This window comes from Erithacus rubecula (genome assembly GCF_903797595.1).
Source record: "Erithacus rubecula genome assembly, chromosome: 10".
NCBI classification, from domain to species: Eukaryota; Metazoa; Chordata; class Aves; order Passeriformes; family Muscicapidae; genus Erithacus; species Erithacus rubecula.
This window is the reverse complement of record NC_136662.1, coordinates 28,029,839-28,041,831: the sequence shown is the minus strand read 5'-3', so window position 1 is coordinate 28,041,831 and position 11,993 is coordinate 28,029,839. Positions and strand designations below refer to the sequence as shown.

General features: G+C 53.9%; 1 protein-coding gene across 2 annotated transcripts; it reads left to right on the top strand.

The window, feature by feature from the left end:
- The first annotated feature begins 7,037 nt into the window (after positions 1 to 7,037).
- Positions 7,038 to 11,888, top strand: FAM163A (family with sequence similarity 163 member A). Of its 2 annotated transcripts, XM_079314395.1 has the most exons (4): positions 7,038 to 7,143; positions 7,515 to 7,537; positions 8,011 to 8,125; positions 8,928 to 11,888. In XM_079314395.1, the coding sequence occupies exons 3-4, from the start codon at positions 8,033 to 8,035 to the stop codon at positions 9,336 to 9,338; spliced, it is 504 nt and encodes a 167-aa protein (XP_079170521.1). In that variant the 5' UTR covers positions 7,038 to 7,143; positions 7,515 to 7,537; positions 8,011 to 8,032; the 3' UTR covers positions 9,339 to 11,888. The 2 variants fall into 2 exon arrangements, with proteins under 2 accessions (XP_079170521.1, XP_079170522.1); XM_079314396.1 differs by lacking the exons at positions 7,038 to 7,143; positions 7,515 to 7,537 and having other exon boundaries at positions 7,977 to 8,125.
- Positions 11,889 to 11,993: the final 105 nt, after the last annotated feature.

Here is an 11,993-nt window from a genome sequence, read left to right as displayed (position 1 = left end):
GCAGGCCGAGCAGCAGGTCTTGCATCATGCGGAGGAAGAGGCTGCCCTTCCCTGCGCCCTCCTCCTGGGGCTGGCACCCTCCATCTCCCTTTCCCTTGGAAAAGAAGATATTTCCCAAGCACCATGCAGATTAGCTACTGTGAGAGCAGGATTAAACTACAACCAGCCCTAGGATTGGGTTTTTTGTTGGAGGAGCTGTGATCTGGGGGGTTGTCTGTTCCCTGGCACCTGCCCAGCTGAAAGTGGGCACAGACGTACCTGGTTTGTTAGAAATGCCGATGGTCATTACCTGATAACCCTTACCTGGATCTGGTAGGCAGCTGGGAGAGATTTCAGCTGGCCCCATGGCTGGATGGAGATGAATATGAGGCAAGCAACAAAATGTGAAAGGGAAAGTGCAGTGGATCACCAATAGGCATCCAAATGGTTTTCCTAACTGTAATGTAAATGGGATTAAAATATCTCCTAAATCAAGAGGGGTGATGGTGGCCCCTCACCTTATGGGCAAACACAAGGCTCCTCTCCCTTCTTTCCTCTTGACTGGTAAACAGTGCAATTACCCCTGATGATGTCTTTGTTAACTGAATCACTCCACAGTGGCTGTCTAGCTGGCACACTTGCAGGCAGCAGGGCAGATGCTGGCAGGACACAGGGGAACATCCCATGCTGAGGAGCAGCACCCTTCAAACACCTGTCACAGTTTCAGCCACCAGTCCCCAGGTTGCAGTAGGGCATGGGTTAAACCCAGGGGGTGAGACAGAGAATTTGTGTTTTATTTTAGCAAAACACGTAAATTGGGTGATGCTGTGGCACAACAGATCTGCCCCGGTGTGCTGTGCCAGGGGGACTGCATCTGATGGGATTACAGAGGCTCCAGCCTCATTCAGAGCTTTTCCCCTGGGCTTTGCTTTCAGGAGCAGAGCTTGCTGCTGCATGGAAAGGTTTTGCACAAGTTGTGTTTCATGTGTCAGGCTGGGAGGGACTGGGATAGGGAAGCAAGGGCAGAGCAGTGTGGGAACTGGGAAACTGGGGAAAGAATTTTCATGGGAATGGTGGAAATGAGGTGGGAAGAGTGAGATGGCATTGATGTCCAGGGCAAGAAGGGTGATGGTGAAATGGTGCCTTGGAGAAGCTGTCCTGAGTTTTGTTTCACAGACAGCTGCTGAGAAACTGGCTTAATGAAAAAAAGACTTTGGAGGGAAACTCACTACTCTGCTCATTTGGATCTTGTTGAGGATTCTGTGTAGGATTTCTCTGAACAATGCTTCTGGGATTGGTCCTCCTCTTCCACTGGGTGCCTGGGATGAAGATGCATTTGTGTCACTTAGTCCCAGTGCAATTAGCCTCACTGGAGAGCAGAGCATGCACCTTCCTATGGGGGAGGAGCAAGAAAATCAAACCAGGGAGAAGATCATATATCCACAGAGTGTGTTTGCAGCCCCCAGGGAATGGAGGGATTCGGCTCAGGTCTTCATGTCCTTGCCCTGACAGGAAGAGCCCATGGTGTGAGGAGTTGAAGGTTTCATCCTGAAGCAATGAGAGTGCTGGAGAGACCAGGCTGGGAATGAACAGTGGAGCATCCTTGATGGGAGGCTGGCTCCATCCCACTGCTGGGGAGAGTCTGGGGCGAGTGCTGGGAATGCTGGCTGATGCTGGGGAATACCTGTGCTGTGTTGGTGCCTTGCCATGGGGTTAAATCAGTTGTGGGATACCTACAGCAGTACAAGGTGCAAATCAGCAATTCCAAGGGTAGAAGCAAATAACCTTTCCTGACCCATTCCAATCTCACAAGGATCCGTGTCTTTTGCTGGACATCGTAAGCACCCATTGGGACAGGGGCAGCATGGGGTGGAAATTAGATCCAGGTCCTTGCTCTCCAGTCTGTGCTCTCCAGGGTTCCACAGTATGGCAGGTCCAGCCTGGGCTCTGGCTCTCCTCAGGCTGTGGCCACAGGCAAGGTCCCAAGCCTTCAGCACACCTGTGTGGGAAAATTCTCCAGCTTTTTGGCAAGAGTTAATCTCACCTGGGACACACCCAGCATCCTGGCTTGCTCCACTCCTGGCTGCTGCAGCTGGTCCTCATGGGGATGTGTGGGTGCTGGGAGGGACAGTGCCTGAAGCAGGGATGCTGGCCAGGTACTGGCTGGCTCTCCTGGGGATCTGACGTGCAGGATAATCTCAAAAGCCTTTCTCTGTGTGACTTGGCTTCCTGCCGCCGGTTTTGTCCCGGGTTATTTTGGGAGCACGGCGGAGCGGCTCCCCGGCACACGTTCCTGGCCTTGGCCACACGGGGCTTTTGCCAGGAGCTGCCCCGGCAGGAGCCCTGGGCACAGCGGCGGGACATGAGCCATGTGGATCAGGCCCAGGATATCCCCACCCTGCATTCCCACCCCTGCCTTCCCTGTGTCCGGGGCTTTCACCACCTTCCTGGGACTGCATCCACCCGCCCTGGCTCCCGGGCGGGGCCGACTGGGAGCCGGCTGAGCACACACAGCGGGTAGGAGGCGTGCGGGGGGTGAGGAGGGAGCTGCCGTTCTCCTGCCCTGGGTTTTAAGATGCCCAGGCTTAAATGAGCAGGAGCAATGAGGAAGAGTGCAAATGGGGTTGTAATTATGTAGAGACTTGCCTTGATCTGGGTCTAGCCCTGGCTGAGCCCACGGGGTTTGGTGTGTGTGTATGTGCTTTTGGGGACAGGGTGGGGTGACAGTCCCTTCTGTGTCACTCCATCATATCCATGGCTGCAGTTAATCCACACAGGCGGGCAGGATGGGATCTGAATAGTCGGTTAAGGAGATAAAGGGCAGATGAGATGCCCAAGTAACAAGATACCAGGATAATCTGTGCCTGAGAAGTCCCACCCTGCAAAGCTGCCCTTCCTCCAGAAGTCTGAGAAGTGCTAGGTCTCCCAGGGAGAGGAATACAGATGTGCCAGCTGGTCCCAGGATGTGCCAGGGCTTCACACACCTGGACAGAGATTGGAGGGGCGTGCTTGGTACTTTGTGGCTGTAAAGACAAATTGCTTGGCAGGGAAGTTCTCCAAGGCTCCCACCCTGGAGATGGGGTGGATGGGCAGGATGAGGCGTGGTGTGGGAGGTAGTGAACCTGGGTGGGCAAGAAGGAGGTTTTTGATGGCCAGGAGAAGAGATCTCCTGAGCTCAGTGGGTCAGGAGCACAGTGCTACAGCAGGAGAGCAGCCCCTCATGCCCACCTGGGAGTTGGGGTATGGCTGGCAGCTGCCACCACTGATTCTTTTTTGTGATTAATACCTTGCCTTTTACAGAAAGCTTTGGCAAGAAGAGAGCTGTTTTCACATCCTTGTTGGTATTTTGTCTTTCCCATCACTGGGCTGGGAAGAGGCAGTGGGGAGCCTTGGGGAGCTGGTCCAGGTGGTGGAGGGAGAGCAAGGGCAGACTTGCAGCAGGACACAGAATTTTTGGTTTTGTTGACTGACTGTGACTCACTGGAGCTTCAGCTGGGGGACAGTGTCACCTCTGTGACCTGGCTGCCCTTGTGGTAGCCAGGTGCAGGGTGTTGGCTTCAGCAAAACTGCTGGGAAACCCCCACGTGCCTTAAGGCACCAAAGGCATCACAGCAGGAAAAAGCCTGGGGGAGGAAATGAGTCACACAAAACACCCTTTCTGCTGGGAAAAACCTTATTTGGAGCTCTCTGCAGCAGGCAGAAATAAAAGTTTTCCCGAGTGCTGCTGTGATTTCTGTCTGTAGATTGGTCCAGACTCCAGTATAACTCCAGCAGAACCAGCAGCAGGTCCAGCCAGGGTTTTGCCACCTGGGCAGGAAGCCTGGGGGCGAGCACTGTGACCAGAGGGAGGCTACTGGGGGGCTGCCAGCTCCATCCCACAGTGCCATTGCTCTGGGTAACATTTCATCCAGCTCAGCTCGTTTGTGTGGTGGGGTCTCCTTGGCTCTGCCCCCTGTGCCGTGGTTCGGCCCCTCGTGCTTTGCAGCACAGAGCACCTGACACACAGGGAGCTTGGGGGACCCCAGCCTTGCCTGAGCACCCATCCTGCCCCATGGCTGGGGGTTTGCAGCAGAGGGTTGATTCCCCTGAATCTCGCCACGGGGCAGGTCACAGCTGCCTGGGAGCTGCCCTGTTGTTTGCTGCCATAATCTGTTTTGAAAAGGCAGCCCCTGATGCTGGTTTTTTCCAATTAGGCCCTGGGAGATGACTCTGGTGAGGCAGCGGCCGGGCTAATTTACCAGGCAGACATTTCATTGAATTATCCCGTGAGCTGCAGAGCAAAACCAGGAGAGCAGAGCCTGGTTCGGGGCAGAACTCGTGGCAAGGTTCGGCATGATGCTCTCGGTGTACAGCCACGCCCTGCCCCAGCCTAAAGCTGCTCCCGAGCTCTGGTGTGTGTTTGACCCTGTCGGGGGACAGGAATGAGCTCCAGGCTGTGGGGACACGGCGGGTGAGGGAGGACGGGAGTGTCTCAGCCGGGCTGGGAGGGCTGGTGGCTGGCAAAAACCTCGCCACCGACTTGCGAACCGTGCAGATCTGCTATGGACGTCATCGGAGGAAAATAAATATAGAAGTATGAGATGCCGCTGGTTCCCAGAGTCACTTATTAGGTCGTAACTTTGCGCCGTGGGGCAACGTTAAAGAAAATGTATATCTGCAGCAAGCGGCTCTGCCCGGAGGAGTTTGAGAAAGCCCCGGAGCCACCATCCTCCCACTCCCGACCCACCGGGGACAGAATGACACCGAGTCACTCTGCTGAGTGTCACTGCTCTGCCTAGTGTCACCATTCTGCCGAGTGTCACTGCTCTGCTGAGTGACACTGCTCTGAGTGTCCCACTCTGCGAGCGACACTGCTCTGCTGAGTGTCACTGCTGTGCCGAGTGTCCCCACTCTGCTGAGTGTCCCCACTCTGCTGAGTGTCCCCACTCTGCTGAGTGTCACTGCTCTGCTCGATCCCTGAAAGGCAGGGAGGGAACGCAGCCCTGTTCATATAATTATTCATTATTCAGATTATTTGTGTGCTAAAGGGTCCCTGCGGCCACCCTTGGGTTGTTGCCTCTTCTGAGCCACCCCAGAGTGGGTGACCAGCGAGTGCCAAGGCATCTACTCGACCTGGAATATTTAAATACTTAAACTGCCCTCAATTGCCCTTTTAAGCCAGAATGAGAAATGGGGCTGTGCCTTGGAGAATTTGATTTGTCCAGTTGGATCCATCCCCTGGGATGCCTCTGTGTCCTGTCCCCCTCTGTGACAGCTCAGCTCATAGTGCTGCCCAGGATTTTAAAGGATCCATAAAAATGTATGGCTCTTTGTTGGGATGGAGTGGTGGGGCTGTGTGGAGCTGAGCCAGTGGAGCCAAAATGCTCCTTTCCCAGCAGGCTGGGATGTGTTTGGGAAGGGTGGATGGAAAATTGGGATGGGCTGATTCCTGGTGGCAGAGGTATAAAAAAGGCTGCTGTAGTTGTTTATGGACATATTAAATTGCCATTCCCAAAATCCCTGTTATTCCTGAGACTACAGCTCTTGCTCCTTCCATGGGAGGTGTTACATTCCCTTTTTCCATGCAGTAAAGAGCTGTGGACTAGATAAGGCTATTTTATAAGGCACAAACTTGGTAGAAAATGAACTTCTGGGCCCATGGTGGGCTAGGTTTGGGGAAGGAGAGAAGGGCAGGAAATTCCTCCTTCTGAAAAACACCCCCTCCAAAGAGAAGAGGAAAGGCAGCACTTCTCTTGTGCTTCATTTTCATTTTTGCCTTTGTTTAGCATTCACCATTCCAATAAGGAAGAGCCCAGTTCCTAAGCAGGGCTAGTGAAATGCTGATCCCAGCATTCCCAGAAATGGGAATACCAGAGATGGGGCGTGTAGAAGCCCAACCATCCTCTGAGACACTCAGGTCTCCGAGGTGAGCACAAGATCCCCAAGGCTAGTCCCTCCTCTCCCAGGGTCATTCTCCAGGGCTGCCTGCTCACTCCAGTCCTCAGGCTAATTGGATGTTGCTCTCTAAGCTCTAAATCAAATCACAGCTCCCATGAAACGAAGTTTTCTGGACGTGAACAGCCGCCTGCACCATCCATCACCGCCCAGCTTGCGGCATGTCCCTCCTGGGGTCATCAAAGGTCAGTGTTTGCCATTTTCAGCCAGCCACTGTCACCTTTTCCCCATCAAGGAAGGCACCTGGGGAGGTGAAAACCACACCAAAGGCTCCCTGCGTGTCCCTTCACACTCCTGGCAGTGGTTCAGGGAACAGTTTGGTAACAGGGAGAGGGAGCTGAGTGTGTTGGTCTCTATTATTAGCTCTGTGCTGGGTCTCCTGATGGATGGAGATATTAGCTGGGTTATGGACATATTGATTCCTTTGGTTTTTTTTTTTTCCCTTTGTTTCGTGTGTGAGAGCGGCTCAAGGAGGAAATCCAATGCGTGCCCTCCTTTTGGCTTCCTACAGGAACTTCCCATGAGCTGAAAATCAATTTGTGGAAGGCAGGATGTGCAAACGACCACAGCAGAGAGAGGAGGGTGGGTGATTTTTGGGGAGGAAGGTTTCATACTGTGCCTGCTGGGACGTGCAGCAGAGAGGGGCCAGGGCAGAGTTGGGAAGGTCTCGCCTGGAAGCTGCCACCTCTCTCCGTTAATTAGGGCCGCGTGGTGAGTGGGTAATTAGATCTCCTAAGCTGCACTGGGCTGGCACTTGGGCTCTATCAATTATTCCTGCTCTGGATGAGGCACAGAGGGACACGGGGGCCAATAATGAAATGCGGCTGCGCTGGGCATTGCCGGGGCAATGGGAGGTGATGGGAGGGGCGATGGCTGCACCCATTTCTTGGTACAAGAGGTGTCCTCAGTTTTGGTGAAATGGCAGATTTGGGGCACAGGATCATCCTTTCCTGGCAGTTTGCTTTACACACCTTTGCAGCACCCACCTTTCCTGACAGTCTCCCTAAAAAAAGCAATTTATTTGGCCCCACTGCAGTGACAGAGGTAGCATTGGTGGGGATGGATACTGGGCAGCCCCTTTGGGAAGGAGGATGAGCTGATGGTGGATTTTTTTCTCCATGTTCTCCCTCCCAGGGCTGCTGAGTCTTCCCGTGGCAATGTGGTGCTGCCTGTCCCCACCATCCGTCCCAGGGCCAGTGTGACTGTGACATCCTGCCTGTCCTTTTCTGGGTAAGTGTCTGTGGGGTGGTGGGGGGATGCTGGGCCTCACCTGTCCTGGAGGGGATGAAAGAGAGACTTCATTTCCCAGCGGCACCTAAAAACATCAGGAAATGATGCATCTGCCTTACTTGTAATAAATTTTGAAGTGGAAAAGGCCAAGTGCTGACTAAGCCAGGTCTGCATCCTGTTCCTGTAGAGCATTGCTCTGAGTTTGGGAAATACCTCCTTTCTCTGCTTCAAATTAGAGAAAATGGCACAGGGGTGAAGCAGGGCTTCCCACAGATCCCAAATCTTGGCAAATTCTTGGGAAATGGGGAAAGGCAGGCAGGTGCAAGGGGTGCTGTCAGGCCATGTCTAACCTCTCCCTCCACTTCTTCCAGGTCCAACGCCTCCGTCACTGAACGTGAGTATCCCCTGGGTGCCACGGCACAGGGATGGGGGTGGGGGCTGCTTAGTCTGGGTAAGAGCCAGACTTACAAGCAGCTGGGGTGCAATTTTTGGGCTCAGACTGTTGTGGAGTTCAAAGGCTCCCCTTTGGCTTTGCTGTGAAAGCCCGGGTTTGTTCCTGCATTTTGAAGCAGAAACTGGATTTTCTGCCAGGAGGGTGGAAATCACCACTTTTGGCTCAGTAAGGGTGAGGTTTTGCCAGTGGGCTATGGGGTGACAAAGACCCCAAGCCAGAGCAGCAATAACAGTGACGGGATGTGATGCTGCATCTTAGGTGTCCTCTCACTAAGAGGGAGAAGAGAAGGATAATATTGGATAATACTTTTCCAGCTGGGGACGAATGCAGTATTTTGGGATGGCTTTTGAGCAGCACATCCATGATGTGATGACAAAACCAGGGAAGGTGAGTTTTGTGTCCCTGCCTTCCAGAGTTTGATGGAGAATCGGTCGGATGACAGCAGGAACTGTTGTTATCACCGGGGGAATCCTAGCTACGGTGATCCTACTGTGCATCATTGCTGTGCTCTGCTACTGTAGGCTACAGGTGAGTGTGCTCTGCCTTGCCAGCCCCACCTTGCCCTGCAATGGGCTCCCCAGGGCAGTGGTCATGGCCCCAAGCCTCCCAGAGCTTAAGAAGTGCTTGGACAATGCTCTCAGGCACATGGTAAGATTTTTGGGCTGTCCTGTGCAGGGCCAACTCAGGATATTTTAGATTCTGTGCTCCCCAGCCCAAGGTGCTGCCTCATGAAGGGTCAAGATGAGCTTGCTTTTTTTTTTTTTTTTTTTTTTTTTTTGCCTGTGATGGCAAGGAGTTGAAACCTCCTATTCCCCAGGTGCTGCAGTTCTGTCCTTCCCTCCCCGAGGTGTGGGGGGTACTGCCCTGAGGCTCTGCAGCACTTACCGACTGAGGTGCAGGCTTGGCTGGGTTTGCAATAGCAAATGGAGATTTTTATATAATATTTTCCCCCCTTGTAAATCAACCGAGGAGGCTTTCAACAACGGCCAGCTACAACCTCCTGCTCTTTAAAAGTTAATGTGAAGTCTGTGCCATGCAGCAATGCCCGTGTGATGAAAAGCGCAGCGCTTACTTGGAGCAGTTTTCAGCCGGCAGGGTGAAATACCTTCCCCTTGCAAACCCCACAGGGGGATGGATGAGGGTGAGTTCCCCAGCAGCATGCTCAGGTCCAGGTTTTGTCTGGCTTCTGCCACTTCACGGGACCCAGGAATGATGGAGCAGATCAGCAAGAGGCCCCGAGTCTTTCCCTGGCGGGGGGACGAGGGGAGCGGGGATGTGGCAGGGCTATCCCACCGGCTTCCCTTTATACAACCCCTTCCCTTTCCCGCAGTACTACTGCTGCAAGAAAAATGACTCCAATGAGGAAGAGGAGGAGGAGGAGGAGGAGGAGGAGGAAGAGGAAGAGCCCGACCTGCCCACGCACTCGCACCTGGTCATGTGCAACGCCTGCAGCTCCCGCATGGTGGACGGGCAGGGCAGCCCCGCGCCGCCGCCCGGCGAGCTCAACCAGCACGGGGCTCACAGCTACTGCCCGAGCTGCTCCCCGTACGGCTCCCCGTTTTACATCCGGACTGCCGACATGGTGCGCAACGGGGGCGAGCGGGTCGCCTACAGCCCCGCGTGCTACAAGGAGATGGGGCCGCCCCTCGGCATGGCCGCCCTGCAAAGCTACACGCTGAGCCGCCGCGGCCTCCTCCGCGACAGCTTCCCGAACCCGCGGGCCGTCAGCACGGAGGTGTAGTCACCATTGCCGCTAGCACAGCGTGTCCCCAGCCGGCGGGGCTCCGGGGAAGGGGCTTTTCACGTGTCTTTGAGGAGAGGAGCCCGCAGCCCAGCCCGAGGCCGGCGCGCTCTGCTGAGCCGCCTGGCACGGCCCAGCCTCGTGGGCCAGAAGGCGAGTGAGACCTCCAAGGGCAACGTTGAACCGGCCACCTCCGAGCCCATCTTAAGTGTCATTATTATCTACTCTCTCTCCCAAAGGGACTTGTCTAACGAGGGCTATGTACAGTACAACCTAATTGAATTACCCCTGGCTCCCTGAGCCCGGCGAGGCCTTCGGTGTCCCCACGCAGCCACCCGAGGTGACGCCCGCCGCCTCCGGCACACGGAGCGATGGGCTGACCGGCCCCAGCTGCCGTCCCAGTGAATCCCAGCGAATCCCAGTGCCCAGCGGGGCTGGCAGCGCTCCTCAGCTGTGGGGAGGTGAAGAAGGGAAGGTCCTTGTGGTCCTGCTCCCCTCGTAGCACGTCAGTTGCTGCTAGTTAGCTTTCCTGTTCAAGTGTAAGATAGGGCACCGTCTCCCACCTGCTTCGGTCTTCACACGTGCTGAAGAAGTTCAGACATGAATTTAGGTCACTGCTGGGGAGGCAAAGTTCCTCACAAAAGTGCTCACCCACGCCAACAGGCACAGGCCAGTCCTTCTGCGGCCAAAGCCCCCACCTCTTCTGCTCTTCACAAGCTTTCTTAGGAGCAATTTTAACTTGGACCCATGAATATGGCAAGATTTTACTTATGGGAAGAATTTAATACCTAAATGACTGCAGTTTTGGTTACCTTCGGCTTTCAAAGCCCCACCCTGACAGCTCAGCCAGCCAGAGGAAGATTTGCTTTAGGATGGATTTTGCTTATGACAGCAACAGCAGAGCCCACTGGCTCACATCTCCTTTGCAGGGCCTTCCCACCACTGGAGAGTGATGTTCAGATGGTTGGGCTCCCCCTGTTTTTGCTTTTGGAAGAAGAGGGTGCAAGACCCAAACACGTTGTGAACATGGGTTCACCAGCACTGCAGCTGGCAACGACAGCCAGTGACTCTGCCTTTCTGCAAAAATGAATGTGGGAAAGTTTCTTCTTCCTCATAAATCAAATTAAGTGAAAAATTACTTAGGGGACATCTCCATCATTCCCAGGCACTTCCATAGCAACCAGTTCAGGACTGCTCTGCTGAGCACTTCCCATTCATGGCAGGGAGGAGGGACTGGGACAGCATTGATCCCTGCGGACGCTGTTGGAGGCAGTGGCAAGAAACTCTTGCCATGCCTTTGCAATATAGGATAGGACTGCTCAGAAATGTGAGTGGTGGGGTTTTATTTTCACCACTGCAATTTAGAAATTATCCCACTGCTCACAGAAAGATTTGGACTTGACCTCCCCATTCACACACAGAAAAAGTAGGTCTCAGCACAGAGACACAGGGTGCACCAGCCTCGAATGTCCACATTACCAGGCAAAAGGCTGATGTACACATTGGACCTGTCCATGCCTTGGCACCTCTGGTCTGAAGACAGGAGCCAGACAAAACATGGTGATGGTCCTTGGAACCAAACACCTTGCCCCAGCCTGAATTTTTCACACACTTCTGAGCAAATGTTATGCACCATCTCCCCCCACCTCCAGCCCAAAAAGACATTGCATTCCCATTATCTGGAGACTCGGTCTGGCAACTTTTAGAGTCTCTTTCCATTCTCCAAATAGTGATAGCAGATTTTAATGTCCTCTCACATTAAGGGCAGGCAGGAGGAAAGATGAAAGTTACCAGCAGCAAGGCTCTCTGGATCCCACTGGTCAATAATCTGTAGCTCCTACTGCCTCCCATCCAGTGCTCCTCCCTGAAAACATGGTCTGTAACTGGAAGAAAATCTTGGCTAACATGATAAATCCCGTTCTTTCCCACTAGAGCATCTGCTCAGCCAGGTCTCATCGTGCTGGGAGCCATGAGAAGTTAATGTGTCCCAGCGTGGTCTCTGCCAGACAGCCCCATGATGCCATCCCTTTGGCAGGCACAGAGACACAGACACAGCAGCTCCCGGCATCCAACTCTACCTCTTGGCACACAAAAAGGCTTTCCACTGCCACAGCAGCACCCTGACCTCCAGAGGGTGGGGATAACACACTTCTGTGGGTCACCCTTGTAGTTGAAGGAAGGCCATTCCACTGTCATTTCGTCACAATCAAACTAAGTGTGACCTGTCTCAGGCTAACGAGGCGCCAAGGCTGGGGAGGCAGTTCCAGAGCAGCCAGATGGCCAAGATGAGGCTTGGCCTTGCAGCCAACACACACCCTGGGTCTGGCACAGCTACAGAAAAATGGGTGAGTCTGGAAGGGCTCTAAAAGCAGGGGGATGCAGCTGAGAATTAGAAGGTTTGGGAGCTGGTGGAAGAACAGGATGGGGTAGGGGCAGGGATCCCAGATTTTTTTCCACTTCAGATTCCTCCTGTTACTATTCTCTGCCTTTGTTGCTCAGCTATGGGTCCAAATTTCATGTCAGAAATAAATGAGGACTTTGAAATACAAACCAGGAGTGGTTTCTGTTCTTTTGGCAGGCAACACCAAAGGGGGTTTATCCAGTGCTGCCTGGAAGCTCTGCTGGTGCAGGGATTTTTCCTCCCCACCCTTCCTA

Excerpts from the sequence above, each read along its gene's own strand:
- FAM163A (XM_079314395.1), top strand. The coding sequence starts at position 8,033 with ATGACAGCAGGAACTGTTGTTATCACCGGGGGAATCCTAGCTACGGTG. Across the intron at positions 8,126-8,927 it reads TCTGCTACTGTAGGCTACAG|TACTACTGCTGCAAGAAAAA; the intron begins GTGAGTGTGCTC and ends CCTTTCCCGCAG.